The sequence below is a fragment of the Plectropomus leopardus genome, chromosome 24, assembly GCF_008729295.1.
Source record: "Plectropomus leopardus isolate mb chromosome 24, YSFRI_Pleo_2.0, whole genome shotgun sequence".
Taxonomy (NCBI): domain Eukaryota; kingdom Metazoa; phylum Chordata; class Actinopteri; order Perciformes; family Serranidae; genus Plectropomus; species Plectropomus leopardus.
The window spans coordinates 7,949,667-7,970,903 of NC_056486.1; the positions used below are offsets into that span (position 1 = coordinate 7,949,667).

The 21,237-nt window shown below is 39.8% G+C and overlaps 1 protein-coding gene across 5 annotated transcripts in view; it reads right to left on the reverse strand.

Annotated features, from left to right (window-relative positions):
• Positions 1-21,237, reverse strand: part of dmd (dystrophin) — a 317,286-nt gene that overhangs the window by 21,141 nt on the left and 274,908 nt on the right. For all 5 annotated transcript variants that reach the window (XM_042513263.1, XM_042513262.1, XM_042513261.1 and 2 more), the window contains 9 exons: positions 15,126-15,187; positions 14,246-14,320; positions 11,343-11,544; positions 11,169-11,254; positions 10,419-10,576; positions 6,810-6,976; positions 3,751-3,862; positions 1,649-1,785; positions 103-141 (listed from right to left, as the gene is read on the reverse strand). In XM_042513263.1, the coding sequence (XP_042369197.1) occupies positions 103-141; positions 1,649-1,785; positions 3,751-3,862; positions 6,810-6,976; positions 10,419-10,576; positions 11,169-11,254; positions 11,343-11,544; positions 14,246-14,320; positions 15,126-15,187 (1,038 nt within the window). The remainder of the gene's footprint in view (positions 1-102; positions 142-1,648; positions 1,786-3,750; positions 3,863-6,809; positions 6,977-10,418; positions 10,577-11,168; positions 11,255-11,342; positions 11,545-14,245; positions 14,321-15,125; positions 15,188-21,237) is intronic.

Sequence of the window (21,237 nt, forward strand, 5' to 3'; positions counted from 1 at the left end):
ATATGTGAACATGAAACTGAATGTAGATAATCTGTGTGTGTGTGTGTGTGTGTGTGTGTGTGTGTGTGTGTGTGTGTGTGCATGTGCCAGCCAGGTACTCACGCATGGTCTACGGGCCAGAAGTTGATCAGAGTGACAGGACTGAAAGACAAAAAAATGTGAGATGATGACACAGGAAGTGGGCGGACACTGCACAGCAAGGCATGATGGGAGCTGTAGTATGGAAGGCAGCGGGGGGGACAGGCAGGGAGGAGTGTGACTCCAGACTGACACAAACAAGACACAGTGATAAAATATGAGTTACTGCATATTGCACGTCACACACATCCATAAACATACACACACACACACAAAAACACACCAGCACTATTGATAAGAAACTGATTATTAATCACCATTAAAACATTAATATTACCTGAAGTATCAAACCTTATGTGCATGGACTTACTGAAGTGAATGTGTTTTTCTTTAAGAGAGTGAAATCAAGAACATCCAACACACAAATACAATATAAAGGGTGTGTGTGTGTGTGTGTGTGTGTTTGTGTTGCATCGCAGAAAGACAAACACGATTCACAGTTACACATTAATCCGGGATGAAATGTCAGTGTGTGCATGTGTATTCGGTGTGTGTGGGTGTGAACACTCTCACATTCACTTCAACCTTCGAGTCATTAATCGCTTAACAGACCATAAGTTCCTACAAACGTAAAGCCTTCACAATATGCTGCGCTGTTGTGCTTCTTCTCTCTTCATTTACGTTACAGAGTCATTGTGTTTCAGGTGTGCAGATACCCAGATCGACCATGCAGCACTAAATGCTCAGCCTTGACAGAATAATAGTCAGACATTCATCATTCTTCTCTGAGAGCCACGACCAAAATTATTATTGACTGTGTATCTTTGGCATTATGTTAAAAAATATAAATCATACATTTCTATTTCTTTTCTGTTTTTCTTTCAAACTTTGCTTCCCGACTCTTTAATAGTCCACTTTTCTCAACAATAGGAAGCAAACACACATTTAAAATGGATAAACAAACTAAATGTGCACTGTGTCAGAAGCAAACACACCTGAGGAGCTGGAGACCAATTTGAAAACATTACTGCTCAAACACAATCTCAGCTAAATCTGGAATCAAACTGCATGCATGTTAACATTTTAAATCAATGTGCTTTTTTAAATTTATTTTATTTTGAGTCTCCCCTGCTATGGCTGTCACATTAAACTTGTCTATATGGACTTGTAATTGTTTGCGTGGTTGATTTAATTGTGTTTGCTGTGTAGTAAAATGGGGATGGGGGGCACATATTGTATTTCAAATTGCATCTGTGAAAAAGTGTATTTGCATGACTTTAAATACTAATAAAAAGACCTTGAAAGAAAAAAAAATGTTGAATGCATGTGTGTATGCACAGGTGTAAATGTGTATGCAGGGGTTAAAATTAAATGTCTGCGTGCAATCGGAGACTTGTGAGCATTTGTTGTCAAATTAAGGTCACAAAAATGGGAGTGTCTCTCAGTTTGTAATACAATCTATTTTCTCTTGCTGGTTGTGTGTGTGTGTGCGTGTGTGTGTGCGTGTGTGTGTGTGCGTGTGTGTGTGTGTGTGTGCGTGTGCGTGTGCGTGTGTGTGTGTGACACTCACGTTTCCATGTTGTCTCCCTCCAGGATGGTCTGGACAGGCAGGTAGCCCATGCGTGGGTGTTTGGCGAAGTAGCGCTTAGTCCTGAACTTGTTCTTCAGCACCTTGGCAAAGTCCCTGACATCCTCCCCTGATGTAGTCTGAAGAGAGACGGGGCACAAAGGTGGCTTTGTTTACTCCATGGGAGTGGGGCGCGCACACATACACACAGAAACTTGCAGAGCACACTGCTAATTTATTTCAAGCCCTTTTACCTTTATGCACACATCTAGTGAGTGCAGTTAATGCCCTCACTGTCAGGTCTGAGTGTGCCATTACAGTTAAAAGAAAGAGAAAAAGCTGATTTATGACTCTCAGCCAGGGCTTCAGCGTCTTTATTTCAGCCTCAGGTTTTCCATTACTTTCTGTGTTGTCAGAGATCGTCTGTGACCCAAAACATTTTATTCCCTTTCTGGTGCAGCAGCTTAGTCTCTACCAGCTCCTGAGAAAAAAGCCAAATGCTCCACTACTTTTCACCAGCTACCAGCTAATGATGTTTTCACATTATACATTACTTGTTACATTGTTAAAAAAAGGTCTGACCTGCGAGAGTGCTCAATTGCTTTCTTGCCAAATTAGTTGGAAACATACCACTTTCAAGTCTTCACCTAAAATATGAAACTAGAGCCGGCGTTAGATAAGCTTAGCTTCTTTCAAAGACAAGAAGAGGGTAACACAGCAGACAATCCTGCTTCAGCTTCGAAACATTGCCTAAGTGCACCTTTAAATTTTGACTAACTAAGTAATTCTCTGTATTTCTTTGAATTTGTGAACAGTGATGTAAGAGCAACATGTGCAAATTACCTGTCTGCTGGCTAATATTTAGCACAAAGACACGAGAGTAGTATTGATTTTCTTATTTAAGTCTTGGAAAAAGGAGCAAGTAAATGCATTTCCTAAAGAATTAGTCTAACATTAAAACATTGATTAGTGCAGATTTAATGAATGAGTGTTATGTAACTAACCATTTTCTGTTATTTCATAGACGAAAGACTATAATGAGTGTATTCTTTTATATAATCCCATTCATGTTTGATGGAAATTTGAATCCTACATTTTAATTATGGTTGTTTGCATTCTTGGGGTTATAAGACAGCCAACGTGTAAGTGCCAAAAAAGTGCAGTTTCTCTAATGGCCAAATGAAGCTGGCTCCAAAAGCGAGTCAATCCCCATAGACCCGCACGTCAAAACGGCCAACCTGACAGCAGAAATAAACATGTTTACAGCCTGGCACAAAAAAATGTTTTTGGTCTCTATTGCTGATTTCCACGTTCATAACAACTGCCGGGGCTGAACTTTTATATAACTCACTCTTTTAGATTTCATTAAGGCATGCAATTACAAAAAAATTAAGGCCATGGCTACTTGGAGCAGCAGGTGGGAGCTGTACATTGATTAATTGTTAGACCACCACAACAGCTTTGGTTCGGTAATGCCAGGTCAGATTGACAGAACGGAGGCAAAGCTGTAGCTGCTGCTATTTCAAGGTATCTTTATTAATGAAGGGAATGTTCTGTAATTTGGAAAAAAAAATTAAATACTAAATAAAAGTTTTTTAAAAAAGACCCTTTAAGAAGTCAGAAGTTCAGTTTCTAAGTCCATTTGTATTCATGAATTTGAGCCTTATTTTTTTTGCAAAAATCAGCATAAGTATTATCAAAGTTAATCTCAGATGTAAATGCATCTTGTTAACGATACTAGCATTGGGGTTAGCTCCACACTCTGGTCCAACCAAGGTCATTTCTAGGTCCAAAGATCAAAGATTAGACAGTCAAAATGACAACCTTAGGAGGCCTCACTGTGGCTAAGTCTATTATTTTATACTGCAGCATATTGTCTATGCTGCTCACCAAATAAAACGCTCGTTGAAGGTGCAGCCAGGACATAAACCGGTAGGAAAAGCATCCATATTCTCCACTCAAGACTAATTTACTGTGGCAAGCTTTTGGCTTTCATTTCATAACTGGAGGAAGAAAATTATTCAACTGTGTGGAACCTTAAAATTCACATTTTCACCGTTTTCATTTACACAATGCAGAGCAGGAATATATACATGTATTCATACCGGAGTGCAGTACTCGACCATGGGGTACTGCATCTTGTGTCCCTTGGCGACGCGACCGGAGAAGAAGCAGCTTTGGCAAATGTCATAGTTGAAATGTTTCAGACTCCGATATCTGGGGAGAGAAAGAGAGAACGAAGGAGGGAGGTCAAGAAGGCAAGAGAAGAAGACAAAAGGACAAGAAGAGCAGAGACGTGGGGGTGAAAAGAAAAGAGAGCAAAGAGGAAAAAAGGGAGATGGTGAAGAAACAGGAACAGAAAAAGGGAGAGAATCAATAAAAGAGGGAAATTTACGATTTTGTTTTCTCCAGGGCAGGAGTAGTTAAAATTCCTTCATCCCTGTACCTAAATGAGATATTTATTCTTTGGCCCTGGGACACTTCATTAAAATGTATCACTGCTCCTGTAGTGAAGGGGCCCACCAACAATAGAGCAGACACACCTCCCTTTAAGGGGTCCCGACCATTAGTTGGAAAACATGCCTCCTGGGCTCCCTCAGTATCTTTAAGGGCTGAGGTTACAAATATGGCTGCACTTCTGTCAGTATAATCTGATCATCAATCATTCATACGTACAAGTGGGCTGATTTACCGCTCTGCTGCTGCTGAATTAGTTTAAAGAGACAAAAAGGTTCACAATCTTTTTCACAGCTGGATGTCCCATCCCTGCGATAATAACCCCAACAAACAAATTCTGTTGGTACTTAAGAGAAAACACTCAAGCACAAACACAAAAAAATGATTAATTTCCCATCTTTAATAGCCAGACGTCGCCTGCTCCTACAGTGGAAGTTCCCGAACCCTCCCTCTATTTCACGACGGCCGAGAGACATGGTGTTATTTCTCAAACTCGGGAAATTAAATACACGATAAGAGGACACACGGACGAGTTTATTCACAAATGGCAACCTTTTGTGTCATATTTCATGGATTTTGTTTGTGGTTTTGTTCATTTTGTTTAAATGTGAACGTGTACTTTTTTCACTCTAAATGAGCACAGAAAACTTAAAATATACATCTGCAAATTTATAGTCACGTTATTTTATATTCTCAAAAAAATGTATTAATGTGAGCAATTCCCTTAAATCTACTTAAGTACAAATATGTTCATATGAGTGCTTTTTGCATGGGACCCAGTGTGAGCAGAAAATACTGCTCCCTGGTAGCATCAATTTCACAATTATCAATACAGCTTTCTGAATAAATGTTGAAGCTTCTTGTTTCAAATAGCTGATTATAAAACACCTCACAGGGTGTTATGATAAAAAAAAGCAGCTTTGTGGAGCCAACCAGGGAGAAATATGTCTTTTTCGTTTGTTCCTGTGTCTGTGCTCCACATAAAAAATAAAAATGAAAACCCCACTTCTTTTCTCCTCCTGTTCAAAATAAAGAAGAGCACTACAGGGAGCATAAGGCTTACTCTTCTTTCAAAATGAAAAGCTCTTCTGTATTATCTCTGTAAGAGCTTCTCCCTTTGACTGTTACTGCAGACACACTGGTGAGATGCAAAGATATTTAACCCTCATCTACCATCTGGGGTCCTAACAGAGGTATACTTTTGTCGTATCACACAAGTGCTTTATTGTATAAAGTTTTCAGAACTTTGTTGATCATTTTTTTCCACTGACTTCATGTCCGTGTTATCTGTTTCTGTTTTAATTAGTGCTTTTTAAAAGTGCAGATGTATTGTGAAGCTGAGGGCCCACAGTCAAAGCCCCCTAATTCTGACTATGCCATTTTAATAGATAGAATTAATTAGTTAATGTTTTACAGAGGTTATAACAACTATAGGGAGGGGGGGCATACTTACATACACAATACATTGCATTACCATGTAGTTTTTCGGTAGGTTTTCATGTACTTACCAGGTAATAATGTTATATTTAGTAACCAGTTCTTTTGGTATTTTCCTATAATTTTTTAATAATTTGTCACCATCTACTTTCCTAGTAATCTAATTAGCACTTCATCAGCCGACTGTAAAATAAATTTTGGTTTGGGTTACCAGTTTTGTGCTCATAGATCAATGCAAACACCATTCATTTTACATGATGTACAAATTAGGAAAATCTGTATTTGAATTAGATTAATTCAACCTTTTGCAATTAATGTAACTACTACTACTTTTGTAATGAAAGACAAAGAAATTTTGATGACTCTTTAAATTGCATTATATTACAGTCAAAATGACCATATAAATATTAAACAATGTCGTGAAAGTCCTAAAAATCTGAATGATACCAGAATCAAAGGGTGGTAAATAAGCTTTTCAGCACTAATGTAGATTGAACTTGAGATAAAAGCTGCAATTTACATTAAAATGCATGTTTCTGTTTTCCATAACATGCAAATTAACTGTACATTTATTACAATAACAACAATTTTGTTTTTTTCTAGATACAACAAAATAACATAACTAATAAATACTGTTTTGAGGAAAAATAAGTTAAAATTTGCCCAATGGCAGCTGTGATAGGCACCAGCCTTCCAGCTGACAAGGACGAGCAGTTACGGACAATGAATGAATGAATGAGTTAAAATTTCGCTTTGATGGTTGTTTCGTACATTAGTTTATTCAGTTGGTTGTTCTTGTGTGTTAAATATGTTGGTAGGATGAGGGTTAACAGAACATTTACGTGTGCAGTGGGCTGCCGATATTTGCTATAGACTGAACATTGAGATATTTTAACAATTTTTCAGGTCTAGAAGCCCAAGATCTCAGTGTGTACGTATATCAGGTTCAGCCCTCCTGATGATGACAGCTTAAATGTTCAGCGCTGCACCAAAAAGAGGATGATTCGCATTCCCTTTCATTTGGGCTTAATTGAAAAATGAAATTAATTCTGTGTTTTATTGCCCTCCATGTAATGAGATGAAGAATATAATGCTCTACGGCAAAATGGCTCCAATTCTGCTCATTTCTTTTGATTAGACATTCAGACGTGCTGCTCGAAATGTGGATTACTCATGGAACATTCACCTATAAAGCCCAAGACAAGAACGGTGAAATCTCCAAGGCACGTTAGTTCTGTAAAATTAAAATCGACAGTATGGCTGTATCTACCTGAATCCTATGATGGGACACTCCTTGCAGATGTTGCACTTGGCCTGGTGCTTGGCGGTCTCTGCGGCGGCTACGCGGTGCAGGACAGGTAACCACACCATGGACTGTGGTTCCAGGCGCATCCAGTCCAGGAACATGGCGGCTTCCAGCTCGGGTTTGTTGTTAGCCTGAGAAGAAGATGTGGCTACAGTCGGCATGATTTGCAGATGAAACGAAAATAAATCAGCTTTCAAACATGACTGACGAAATCATTCAGTCTCACATATGCACCAATCTGCTGTCACTACAGCAATAATTGTGGATTAATCCACTTCTTCAAATAGTTCCCAACAAATGCTGCAATGCAATTTCCTGATGTTTGTAATGTTTGTTGGAAACTACAGTGACCAGCTGTAATCACTGGGCCTTTCATCCTGTCTCTTGTTCTGAATGAAAGAATTGGACAAGACAGAAAAAAAATCAGAGACAGCATATTGGCTTCATCCACCCAGAAGAAGGACGGCTTGTTCAGGCCTCATAATAACTGAAAATAAAAGCCAGTGCCTTCTGTCTGTGACAATGAATAAAATTAGCAGTGACAGACACAAGTACCGGAACATCATTTATACATATTATGTCTGCAAAGATTTCTCAACTTCTCTATTCCAGCTAATGCCACTGAAAAGGTCTGTGATGCTTCAAGGTACAAACAATCAAAGAACCAAACAAAAACATGAAGACCTGATGTTGACAGCTCACATATATCAGTATTTTTATTAGTGGCTCTGTCAGTCACTGTGAAATCATCGCAAACACAGCAGGTATAGGCAGGAGGTTACACATGCTCATTTTGTTTCCTCGGGGAATAGGATTCCAGAAATTACAATTTGATGATGCTTGCTACGCCTGCCAGGCTCTCCGCTTTTGCATGCCACATGTGCAGTTAATGATGACAGCGTGGCAGATTTACCACTTGAAATTCTTAGTCATTTTCGAATCAATGGGTCTGTGATTTCAAGCAGCACAAGACAAAAATAGCTTCACATTTCTGGCTGAGACTATCAGTTTTGTCACTGCAGATTTGTTCAGCTGTGGCTAGCCGGTTAATTAAGATAGCGTAAGCTCCAGGAGTTGGTAAAAACTCTCTCTGGCTGACTTAATATTTCCAGCTGACTTGAACCATGTTAAGGGCCTTAAATATGAACTTGATAGCTACATAAATAAAATTCTGTTTAAACACTGAGGCTGAATCTAACAGGTGTGTGTGGGTATGCTAAAACAATCCACCCATATAGCCTATAACGCTATAAATCAATGCTTTTTGTCTGCAATTTGCAAGTCATGATGTGTGTATTCATTGTATACAAGCAAGCTGTAACCATGGTAACAACAATGGCATGACAAACTTAGTGTTTCTGATTCATACTTGAAAAACAAAATGTGTGTCGGGTTGCGCCGGCCTCACTCACTAATGTCTCCGGCTCCGACTGAGTTCGGACATTAGTATGTGGCCCAAGCTGTATTCTAGTCGCTGCCAAAAACTAAACAACTCAGCAAGACACTGTAATAAAAAAGTACCATTGCTACTGTGCAACAAGAGACGTTCAAGTTAATGTTTTTCTGTGTAAAATGTCTTGGACAGGGATGCCTTTTTGTGATAATCAGGCTTTGTGAGCTGTGCCTGCTATAGTGGTCTTGCAACAGTAATATATTTGCATACATTGCAAACTACCTAGTTTTTGGACTGGGCTCATACACTTTGGTAACACAGATAACAGAACATGTACCTCACAAGATAACACCCTGGTACCATGAGGTGTGACACTGATTCTGGTTCTAGTCTACAGTGTTCAATACAACATGAGATATTTTCTTTTGTTCCAGAGAAAGTCCCATAATTCTGTCCTCTAGACCCCCAAAATCTGTGACGTTCATTTACATGAAAGTATCAGTAAAAGCAGAAATAAGAGTACACCAGGAATGAGTCCCAAAGCCCAGCAATAAGTTAGCATTTCGGCACCTCTGGTCCCCTCATTGCGGTGGTGATGTGAAGTTTGTTTATGGCCTAACATTAGCTTTTTACTTTTTACATTTAGGCTTCAAAAATCCTGAAAGTGGTGTTCATTTGTGGAGATTATCTTGCTGAACAAAACGTGTAAGAATCATAAACGTTTGTTTGCTACAGAGCTTATTTTCTAAAATAATCCAAAATCTAATGAAAAAAATCCAATAGGCTGAACGATGAGAAAACCAGGGTGAAGATAACGACCTACAGAAAAGCGTCATCCCTCGGGGAAACTTTAAGACTAATTCTAGATTTAGAGTGTGTTTTGATTTGTGCAGCTGGCGTATTCAAGCTAAAACACGTAGTGAAGTTGCTCTTTAAACGCTGGCTATCTCTCCGTGCACACCACTTCAACATGTGTAGGAATCCAAAGCTTGACAGCTTACTGAGCCTAGTTACAGTTGCGAGGCACAGCGTAGTTCTGCCACATCTTAAACGGTTGCTTTAGATGTGATTGGACTATTGCTGTTTGGAGGAGGGTTTTTGGAAGCGGTTGATTTCCACAATATTCTCTCTGTTGAACACATTAACAATGGTTTTGCTCTCAGAATACATTTGAGGAAAGCTAAAATCGGTGTCCAAAGCGGGGACTTTAAACATGAAAATGCTGGATCATCTTTTGGAGATTAGGGATAATCCAGTCAGACTGCAATTACTGGAATCCTTTGGAAAAAAAAATTATGTGAACGCTGGATTTGCTGCTTGTTTTGTGGCTCAAACGTTGATGCTGTCTGCTCCCAAACATCAAGGAACACAAAGGGGATGTTGGTCTGGAGAGCTGGCGACTTTCCTTTCCTTGCTGCTCTGTGCTGTCACACACTTTATCATTTAAGCGCCAATGCACGGATAGATATATGGTGTTCATTCTGTCCTATTTGTTTGTGAGATTTGCCCATGTTTCCAATTCAGAGACATCTCTGCAGCTGTCAGTGATCATTTGTTTGATCCCGTACAAGCTGTCATTCACACAAAGACACTCTCTGGCCCTGTTTACTGGAGTCTGCCACGCACTTGTTCTCCCTCTTGTTTTTATCATCCCTGGTTTTATCATTGTTTTGCCCTTTATTTTCTGTAAAGCTGTGTTTGTTCTGTAAAGCAACATCCAACTGCTTTCTATAATAAGCCCGATTTAGCCTGACGTAAACAAACCCTCATACACTTGTTAGGGCTGTGCTAATATGTGGTGTTCATCTGGAGGGCCTACAGCATCAGCACAAATAGACATGCAGCTATTGCAGCATTTGATAGTCCTGTTACTAATATTAGTGAGTGCATTCAATATGACATCCCTTAACTCCAGAAAGTCAACTGCTAAATCCAAACTCAAAACTCACCTATTCAGACTAGCGTACTCCATCTTTTCCTCTCTTTCTTTTCTCTTAAATCTTTTAAAATTGTATTTTACTGGTATTCTTATTTGTTTCTTTAACTCTGTGTTTGTTTTTTATGATGTAAGGTGACCTTGAGTGTCCAGAAAGGTGCCTATGAATAAAATGTATTATTATTATTATCAAAAGAAAACGCTTAGAAAGAGGTTTTTGTGTGTGTGAGAGTGTGTCACGTACAAACTGGAAGCAGCTGCGGACGGAAGGCTCGATGTTGGAGCCACCGAAAGAGGCGACCTCGCCAAGCTGCCGGGGGATCTGGATGGAGTCGTGAAGGAGGAGGCCCAGACGACGCTGGTCACAGAAACCTGTCGCACTGGCAACCTGTCTGAACAAGACTGGAGAGAGGAGACAGGCAGAAGGACAGTGATGTGAACTCTGTGTCATATCTTGCCTCCTGCATCCTTTACTCAGGCTCCACTCTCTGCCTAAACCAAATGGAGCATTTCCAGTAGGCGAGAATGCTTCTGACATGGACTATTTCCTGTTGTGCAAAATGCGTGAAAGTGAAACATTGTCTTGAGTTCATGTGAGAAATCACCTTCAGCTTAAGTATACTGTGAGGTTAACTCTTTAAATACATAACACTGCTGTATCTCATCAAAAACAACATGCTACCTTAAATTAGGTGAGATACAGCAGCATACAAACAGCTGCAACAAACTATTGTTTCTATGAATCATTTTGCACTAACTGACTGTTAAAAACACCACGTAGCCTGGCTGCAGCTTTGTGATCCTGTGAGTTCACGTCCAAATATTCAGACAGCATTATGATTCCCTGAGTAGATGATTTTTTTTGTAGAGCAATCGTTTTCCCGCTCCACTGTGATTGGCCAAGCTCATTCAGAGCAATGAGAGCAGTGGTGTGACTCACTGCACCCCGGATTTGAAACCCTTATATAAGTGCATAAGTGTTTGCATTACTTACATCTGTATTTATCCTCCAGGTGAGCCTTGCAGAGCGAGATGATTCCAGTTTTAAATGACAGAGTGCGGATCTTTCCGGTGCGACCACTACAACCAACAAAACAACATTTCAGAGTCTGTATAACGTCACTGAAATAAAGGAAACTCTCTCCTGTGTGAAGCATGCCGCACGTACGTGTCGTAGACGTTGAGCAGCCAGTTGAGGCACATGTCCACACACAGGGGGACATTGACCAGGTGAGAGTGGCTCTGTTCCAGCCGCTGGTACAGACTGGTCAGACAGGTGACCAGCTGGGAGATGTCCAGCAGCTGCTCGTTCTGCTTCAGGCCGTGTTGATCGAACACCTCGCACGCCATCGGCATGCTCAGCAGGTCCACTGCAGACGGAGAGAGAGGAGGACTGTTAGTTAGCAGACTAACACACACACACACACACACACACACACACACACACACACACACACAGCTGAGCGTGCCCTGCTGCTGAGCTCACACTGTCCTTCAAGCAGACCTGCTGGTGCTCGGAGTATCCCTGAGTTTAATGCTGCTCAAGGACGGCAGTGAAAAGGTGACGTTACCCCGGGGATCAATAAAGTATCACATTATTCATCTTAAGACACGTTTTCACCAAACACCTTCAATATATTACCCTGAGAACCTTCACTTAACCCAGCTTTAATCACTACTTAAATTCTCCATGCATGGTCAGTCAAGAAGTTATGGGAGTGATGAGATGAAGGCTGAAAACTAAACTACAACTGAAAAAAAAATCTGTATTTTATTTTGGAATATCATTTCACAGACGAGAGCTGTGATTAGAATCTGCCAGCGTTAGCTCTCAGACATTGTCTTGCAAGTTTGCTGCTTTTGTGAATTTTGTGACTCATAAAACTGTTAAGTCTTGTTTTTGGCACAGCTGCCCTTTTTCCTCTTCCAAGAACACACAGCATGGTGTACAGCAGGAGAGAGGCAAACACAAAAGAGGCTGATGAACAGGGCAATTCATTTTAGCTTTCATTTTTCAAACAACAAATGTGAAAAAAAATGTATTCTAAAATCCTTGAATCTGTGTGTAATGTTTCGTTTACCGCAGAGGGCTCAGATGCAATTTAAATGAATTTCTGCAAATTCCTCATAAGTTCGAATTTTTTGAAGTTATTTTTTTGCTTATTTACACATTTAGCAGACACTGAGCAACATTAGCATTCATTTAGAGTTGGGTTTGTGTCCACTTGATAAATGAAAGTCCCATATTCACGTTATATCTGTTTTTGGTCAGCACCAACTCCTGAGAAAAAAATCTGTCTATGTTGCTGCTAAATGCTCCACTGTGATCACCTGCCAGTCCCTACCTGTCTGTCTGCGCTGGGCCAGTAATGAACGGTGTGTTTTTCCTGTGTTCACATACAGTCGGGTGATAATTCTGTTTCTTTGTCATGTGATCCACTGTTAATATAAAAATATTGATGATAGCAGCCTTAATGAGTTTTGTTCATTTATTATGGACTTTATTATTAAAGGGGAACAATGATATTTTTCAACCTGGACCCTATTTTCATGAGTTTGTGTTTAAGTGACTTGAATTTGCTCCGGTATTGAGAGATAGTGCAGCAGCCAGCAGCAGTGAGACAGGCTGCAATATCACCATTTGGGGCTATTTTTTTATCTGACAGAATCAGACTGTTAATACGACTCTTTGACAACATTATGAAAATGACTCTACTGAGAAATAGATGTTTTTCTGTTCCTTTCACTTGTTCCGGTCTGTTTTGTGTCCAAGTCTCACTAACTAGAAGTTTAATTTGGAAATCTTGCGAGTTGTGACCTGCTGCAGGAGGAAAACAGTGGAGACTTGAGTGAGAGGTGTAGAGAGGAGTGCTTAGAGGAGTTTGTTGTGTTGGAGTACAGAAAGTGTATCTTGCAACAGTGTGAAGAAGTGTGTAAGGTTTTAGCCTCTTCTTACGTGAGACTTGGACACAAAACACACAAACATTTAATTTCTCTGTAGGATCCATTCTGTAATATTGTACAGCGCTTCTAATCTGAGTCTGAAAGAGGCAAAAACAAGCACTTTTAGTGGATGTGAATTGCCAGGCACACCTTACCTCGGTGACTACATTGTAGCCTTTTTTGCTGCTGACATGACACTTGACACAAAAACATGAGAGAACGGGGACTAGGTTGAAAAAATAACAGAATTCCCCTTTACGTTGTATTACTACCTACATTAACGTTTTTTTTTCATTTCATATTCTTATGCACGTACTATTTAAAAACAGAGGACAGTCAAAATTCCAATGTCTTGCTTAACGACTGAAATATTTATACATTATCTTGTTGTACCTAAATTAAAAGAAAACTAGGAAGACACAGCTATTGGTGTAACATTATGTAATGGTATTTAGGCAAATAAAAAATAAAAGGTGGAGGAAAAAGTGAGATATATTGTCCTGGCAAAGAAAAAAGGAAAAAGAGTATTAACAGACAGAAAAAACTGCCCACCAGGTCTGCTGCAGGGAATAATGCGAGCAAAGGGTTAAGGCTACTAAAATCTCACAACCGCGCATCCTTTGCCAGGGTTAATCACAAAACCTGTTCATTTTTATTTTTAGAGTGCCACCTCAACATAAATAGTGCTTCTGTGCTACACAGTTACAGCTATACACCTAAAAACATATCACACACACACACATAGCAGCTCGTGGGCGGCTCGCACTCGCCCGCTTCACCGGCGAGAGACGAGAGGGATGAGTAAACACACATATGGATTCACACACATGCAGACTGATAGCAGAGCACAGACACAAAGAAGAGAAAGTAAGAAGAAAAGGAGGAGGAGGGAAAAGAATACACAAAGGAGCAAGTGAAGAGGAGACGATGGAGAGGAAGAAGGCAACGGCAAATGAAGTGAATTAGGAGAAAGAGAGAACAAAGGACAAGTGTAGGAGGGCTGGAACACAATGAGAGGAATACTCATGTTGAGAGATGAGTGTACTTGAAGCGAGAGACGAAAACCCTATATATGACAGGTAGGAGAGGTATGTGCATATACACTATTTATAGACGGAGAGTACTTACAGCACAGAGCCTTCTGCAGGCGTCGGAGCTTCATGGCCGTTCGGTAAGCCGAGAACCGAACATTGTTCAGGTCCGCTAAAGAAAGAGAAACAAAAATAAAGATTTAGAGATGAAGAAGAAGAAGATGGTGGACTCAAACTAAAGTTCTTAATTTTGTCTTGTCATTCAACAGTAATGTGTCAAGAAGTGATACCGCTTCTTTTATAACAGTCAAGCAATTCATTTACTTCATGATAAGACACAGACACAAGCCGCTTTTATATTTCCTGCTCAAAGCAGGAATATCACGCTGCGCGCTCGCCTCTTTTTGTATATAATGTACGATCGCAGAAAGGGGGGGCAGAGTTATCTGCCTCTGAGCTGGGAACAGAGGTAGTAACAGCGCCAAAAAGAGGTCTGAGTCAAACATAAAACTGGAAAGACATGACCACAGGTAAGGCGGGTTTTGACTACATGTTTATGTGTGCAGCCCACCTGGGGATATTTAAAAAGCAGCTGTTAGAACAGCGTCTGTAAATGTCCGCAAACTGACAAAACAATGAGTTTTGGAAGCTCCTTACCCTCTGAGAAGAGGAGGAGATCAGCCTCCACATTAAAGAGAAGGTAAAAGATTGGCATTGACGTGTTATGCCTTCATCATTGAATGGAAAGCGCTGCCGACACATATGTCATATGTCACACTGGAGGCTGACGCTGTTGTGTTACATGTAAGGCCTCTTTTGACTGCAGGACGCAGTGTTTAATCACACACTGGAGCGGGATAATGCCACCGCCTTTGGTTAGCAAAATGCAAAGCAGGAATAAAGAAGGAACTCTGTGGCGGCTCTGTGGCGGCTCTGTGGCGGCTCTATAGCCGATACCTGTGTAATTAGCATCTTACCCAGCGACTGGTAGAGCTCGGCCATCTTAGGATGATCCCAGCATGTCGTCTGGGTCTGGTGGCTGAAAAGGGACAGAAAGGACATAATGGTCACATGCTGAGTGGATTTAATAGTTCATGAGTCTAAAGCTCCCCTAAATCGATATGAAAATATCATGCTACACTAAATACCAGCAATGGCCTTTCAATGCTAATGCGTTGATCTTTATCAGGTATGTTTTCCACAGCGTCCCTACACATTTTCATGGAAAAAATTAAGACTTTTCAAGGCCTTATAGTTACGATTTTTTTTTTTACTTGCCTGGCGTTTAGAAAAAAAAATCAGATTCAAACTGTTAATTTCAGCTAGCTGGCATAGATGAAGGGAAAGACGAACCCAGGGAGAAAATGGTGAAATGCAGATGATGCTAAACAAAACTAACTTAGAGCTACATCACGCCAGCAGCTACAAAAAATGAATTTGCCGTTAAATTACATTATGTGGAAGGTTATCCACAGAAGATTACTGTTACTATTTTATGATACAGAAGAAATCCCATGCCTTTTCCATGACTTTTCCAGGCCTGGAAAATGTAATCGGAAAAACATAATTAAAAAATGCCATCTTAAAAAAAAAAAAAAACTGTTTCTGTGACTTTTCCATGTTGTTCATGTTATAAACATCTTTGTTAGCATGCACGAAACACAGAGTGGAGCTGAGGCTGTTGTAGGTATACATACCCCCCAAGGGGGGGCATGGCTGTCTGAACCAGACGCAATCAATCCAATAGTGACACTGACATTTCCAGGAACCATGATTCTCTGTACAAATCTGTTTCACATCAGTATTTGTTGAGATAGTTCTACCTTGACCAAAGTGGTGACGACCAACACTGCAATCACCGGAGTCATGCTGCTGTTGTGGCAATTTTTAAATAAAATATTTTCCTTTGTGGCACATTAACTAATTCAATTTTTTATGAATATAACAACTAGACTGTGAAGTACATTATATCCCTCTAGATTTCTGTGTCATGAAAGTGCCAGGAAATGTGTTAATTATTTAACATGACTGTGTTATAACTGAAAGCAATGTAGGTGGGAAATGCTACCAACAAGTACTGCATCATAGAAAAGAAAAAAAAACAAACAAATGTATATGTTTGGAGCCCTGTATAACAGTGTATGTGGTTAGGTTTACATTCAGTTTTAACTTCACGTAAATTTATTAAAGTTAACCCCACAGCAACTTTCTCAGTCACCTTGTTTTGATATATTTTACCCTCGCCCCCCGTATGTCTGACTCTGAACCTTCTCATGTAAATTGCCATGCTTTCCTACAGTGAGTTACTCCGGATTAAGACCATCAGCGACACGAAACTTAAACCACTTAAACCGATGGAGCTAAGAGGAATACATCTATACAGATGACGAGTTCTACTTGGAAAAGTTTTATACAAATATTCCAAAATTAAAGGAGAGTAATTGTAAGCCACATCAACGCAAAAGCGTTTGATTAATCTCTGATGAGTTTTGTACGGTGCAAAAAGGAAAAAAGTGGGGATTATTCAAGAGGATACAATCATAACTGCACAAAAGATGTCACTGATTTTATTCTTTTCTTACAATTGCAAAAGAAAAATAGAAGCCTGTCTGTAAAAAGAGAATCGTTTTTTGAAGTCTACTGTTATATATTCAAAAAAATGTCACTGATTTCTGTGTTTTTCTACTTTACCAAGAGCTCCAAAGTCAAACTTACAAATGATATAAATAAATCCACTCAAACTAAATGTTTCTATCAAAAAAAAAGTTGTCAAAACAGAATTCAGAGTTTTTTCACGTATAGACGACTTACAGGAGGTCGACCACTGGTTTTGTACAATTACGTTATAAAACCCTCTCATCAGTAAGTTATGTAAAGCAGGAGGGTAAATATTTATAGACACGTGCCTTCCGAAACTGGCATAAGAAGAGCGCATTAACAGCAAACGACTGCGTCTTCCTAAAAACACCAAAAGGAGATCGAAAGTCCTTTGAGTTAACATTGAAATGAATCTCAGTCCTTGATGAATTAGATCAGCTCCCCCAAAATCCCACACTATGACATTAATCCCATCATTTGTGTGTTTCCCCCCTCCGTTTCCCAATCTTAGAAAATAACAACCCACTGTGGCACAAAACCACTCAGACTCCATCCTCCCTGCACCACACAAGTGTGAGAGAGGAAGAAAGAAAGAGGCAGAGGGAGCGAGAGAACGATAGATGGCTGCTGTGTCATTCTCCCCTCACACATCCTCTCCTCGTGACTGCTGCTCGCCACTCACAGGAGATTCGGCTGTGTATTTGTGTGTGTGTGTGTTGGAGACAAACAGATGTAGTGAAAAGGGAATCTGTGTGTGTGATTTAAGCCTTCAGAATTGCAATGAGGGACGTGCATTTTCTCATGTACCACAATATGAACGATAACGATGACATTTAAAGAATCTGCGCCTCTTGTTCGAGGTCCTGAACTCTGTCCTTTTCTTCCAGCTCCTACTGTCCTGCACGCTCCATGTCAGTCCTGTATTGTGAGTCTGTCTCCTCGTGGGTCAGAACTAATTAACCACGTTAACCCGTCGCACTTGGAGAAATAAAGTGCTTCTGACAATAATGTGAATTTCCACACACACAACAATGAGGTTGTCAGAGAAAATGAAATGCCCCTAAGGAATGACAGAAGACGACACCTACAAGAAATTGACAAAAATAAACTGTCTTCATCTGAACATGGGTGGATTAAGCTGGTACAGGGCCCCCTATTAACCCCCGACTCCTTCTACGCTGGAATATTACCTCGCCGTAGATGTGCTGTGCTGTAATATCATTAAATATCAGTTTAGAAATATGAAATACAAAATTTAAAAAGAAGTCTTGTTTGGATGCAGAGAAAGGCGGTAAAAATTTGAATTTTCATACACAATTGGATTCCTTGAGAAAAGTACCTACTACTGGATACTTAATGTTAAAATCTAACTAGCAGAGATAACATAGAGCATAAAATATTTTATTTTGAATACTATAAATCTGAATGTCTCTAGTTTGACTTCCTCTTAGGTCATTTCAAAAGTTGCAATTAAAAACAAAAAAAACATAGATTTAAGTTATTCTAAAAATTCAATATTTATTTAAACCAGAATTATCCCCTCACAGTTTATGCATCTGCCAGCTGCTCAAATGAAAGTGTACATCCATGTCTGTCCAGTCAACTATGCTTCAAAGATGGACGGTGCTGCAAAGAAGCAAAATATATTTAGATATAATCTAAAACGTGGACGCTTTCCACAGATCTTCATGGCAGCACAGAAGATATAAACAATCAGCACATTTTCATGGTGGACAACAAAGATTAGTGTCACCAATTCAGTAACTGACCAAATGTCCTGAATTAAGAAAACAATATTAAAACGAAAAATCCTCAAATTCAGTTCTTTATTTTCAGTCTAAAACATGAACATCTGACCAAAGACCTGCAGCCCAGTCAGGTTTCATTTTGTCAGTAAATGGCATATTTGCAGTGGTATTTAAATTTAAAGTACTCAGTACTTAAAACTGATTAAAATTCACCATTAAGTAATAAAAGTTGTATATGGGATTTAAGTCCTTTAGTAAAGCATTGCTTCCACACTGTGCTAGCAGAGTAGCATCACGTGGTTATTGTGTCTTCATCATAAACTGTTAAGTATCCGTAAAGTAGCTGTTGAATGATGACATTTCACTGCTGCTTACTTGTTGCTTTATAACCTTAAATATAGTGTCAGTATTTGCTGTCTCCGTATGTCCTTTCAGCGTTTCCTGTTTAATCCCAGTTCTTTCATGCCGTCTTTAAACACCCACTTTGAATTGAAATGCCATCTAGAAAACATTAACTTTAAAAACTAATTGTGTTACTGTAAAGCAGAGAGCTGATTTTCCTGCTCATTAGTTCCACTTAGCTGCTGTTGTAATAATTATTGTACTAACATGATAAGAAAGTCTGGACGTCTGACTCCAGCTGCATGAATAACAAAGTGCATCCATTTGAGAGAAAAGAGAGGAGTTCTGCGCCGCGATTAATACGAGTGTGAAGTGTCAGATAGACGCTGCTGTAAATGTGATGGTAATGCGCCAGCTGCCTGTTTACATAAAGCTAATGGAAGCCACATGTCTTACCAGCGAGGCAATTAAGTATTTTTTGTTCAGAGCACATCAAATATTTGAAAAGTCCTTCACAGGAGACGGAGAACAGCGGAGTCTCAAGATTTCTTGTGCCTTCCACTTTATATGTCAGATGGTTAATAAATAGACATTTGTCTCCGTGCAATCCTATAAATGAGAGTGGCTTCTTATTTAAAAGTGTGTGTCAATCAATGTGTCTGTGACGCTTTCTCCATTAAGTTAAATATAGGACAGTTGAATGTCTATTCAGTGCCAGTTAGAATGAAATATTAGTGCTATTTCTTTGCTGATGTGAAGGTGAAAATGAGACAAGAGTGGGAGTAGGAGCCGGGACGCGTATCTGTAAGTCCAAACAGATTTCTTCAATGCAGGTGTGTGATCAGGATTACATACATGTGAATAGTAGGTGTGCAAAGTGGGCGTTAGTGGGAGTTGTGTGTCAAAAAACATCACGGGGAGCAAAACAAACAGCTAAAAAACAGCAGAACAGTTTAAAATATGGTGCTGCTCAGCGTTCCTTCACAGACAAAGTGCTGTTTTCTGCTGTATAATTCTGGCCTGAGGCAAGCTGGTACACACTGCAACCCTTCCCAGCTTGTTAAAAGCACACGTCGAGTTGGTCACACACACGCGCACCTGCAGTTAACCTTTGTCTGAAAAAGCAGACAAATAATAATCCATATGCTGTGTTTTTTCTCTGCATTGCCCTTGTTTTTCTCTCTCCTGCCTCTCTCCCACACTCCCACTCCAGATAATGAGGAGAGGGGTCCCATGGTGAAGAGCTACTTAAAATCCTCTAAGCTCAGAGTCTGTGCAAACAGTAGCTCAGTCACTCAGCGCGTCATTGGCGTGCTGTTTCGAGCCACTCGGACAAATGCTTCTAATAAGCGCGCAGAATCAAACGTACGGAGATGTGGGTTTCCAACTGACTGAAGCCGCTGAGACAATCTGACAAGACGTCCTCGAGCGAGACAGGTAACTTGCAGCTGTTTACATCAGCTGCTCAGACGCAAATAAACAGTAATGAGGAGCACTTCTATTTTCACATAAAACTCAAGTCGCTGATTCTCAACCGGGGGTCAAGAACCAATTGATGAGTCACACAACAATATCTCTTCCTGAGAAAGGAGAGGCTGTTTTATTGAGCCCAGCGTCTTCTACGACAAGAAAACATAACATACTGTAAAACAAAGCACAGACACACACTTTTTTCTTACTGAGTTTTTCACTTGACCCGTTTGCTTAATTTGTTTTCTGCAAGATGAAGTCTGCACTCAGTCAAAGATTGTTTCTGATGAAAAAGTCCCTATTATATATGACTTTGAGACTGTGCGGCAACTGCTCTCTAAGGAACTCTGATCGCATCACGTCAAGCTCAATTTTAGGAAAATCCTCCAGTTAAACATTCATACATCAACAACAAAAGTAGCTCATCAACGTCAGGGTTAGTAACTGTGGACATTATCTTGGCTGCAACTCAAGACCGGAGTATTCTGTCCAACAAAACATTGAGTTGTAAAAATGAATATTAGCAGACATGTTATTATTACCTTTTTTTAAAAAAACTTCCACATACTAAAATAGCAGCTGCAAAGATCGAGTACTGGTAAGGCTAAATCTAAAACACAGTTTTGGTCAGTTAAAAAGATTTAAAGAAGTATTTCATCAAATTAGAAGAGGGTCCTCACATAAAACTAGGCTGTCTGTCCAATACATTTGACATTGGTGCTACAAGACCAGAGAGAACAGAGAAAAAGACGATTGCTCAAGAGGTAGAAAACCTGCAACTGAGCAGAATGAAGCGCGCCTTATCAGACCAATAAACGCTCCCACTGGTGGGTGATGTAATGTGGACTGGTCCAAGAGAAACAATGGCAGTCGGCCCAATCTCAAGTTACAGTTAAAAGGTCAGCTAAAACATGTTTCTGAAAACATTTGA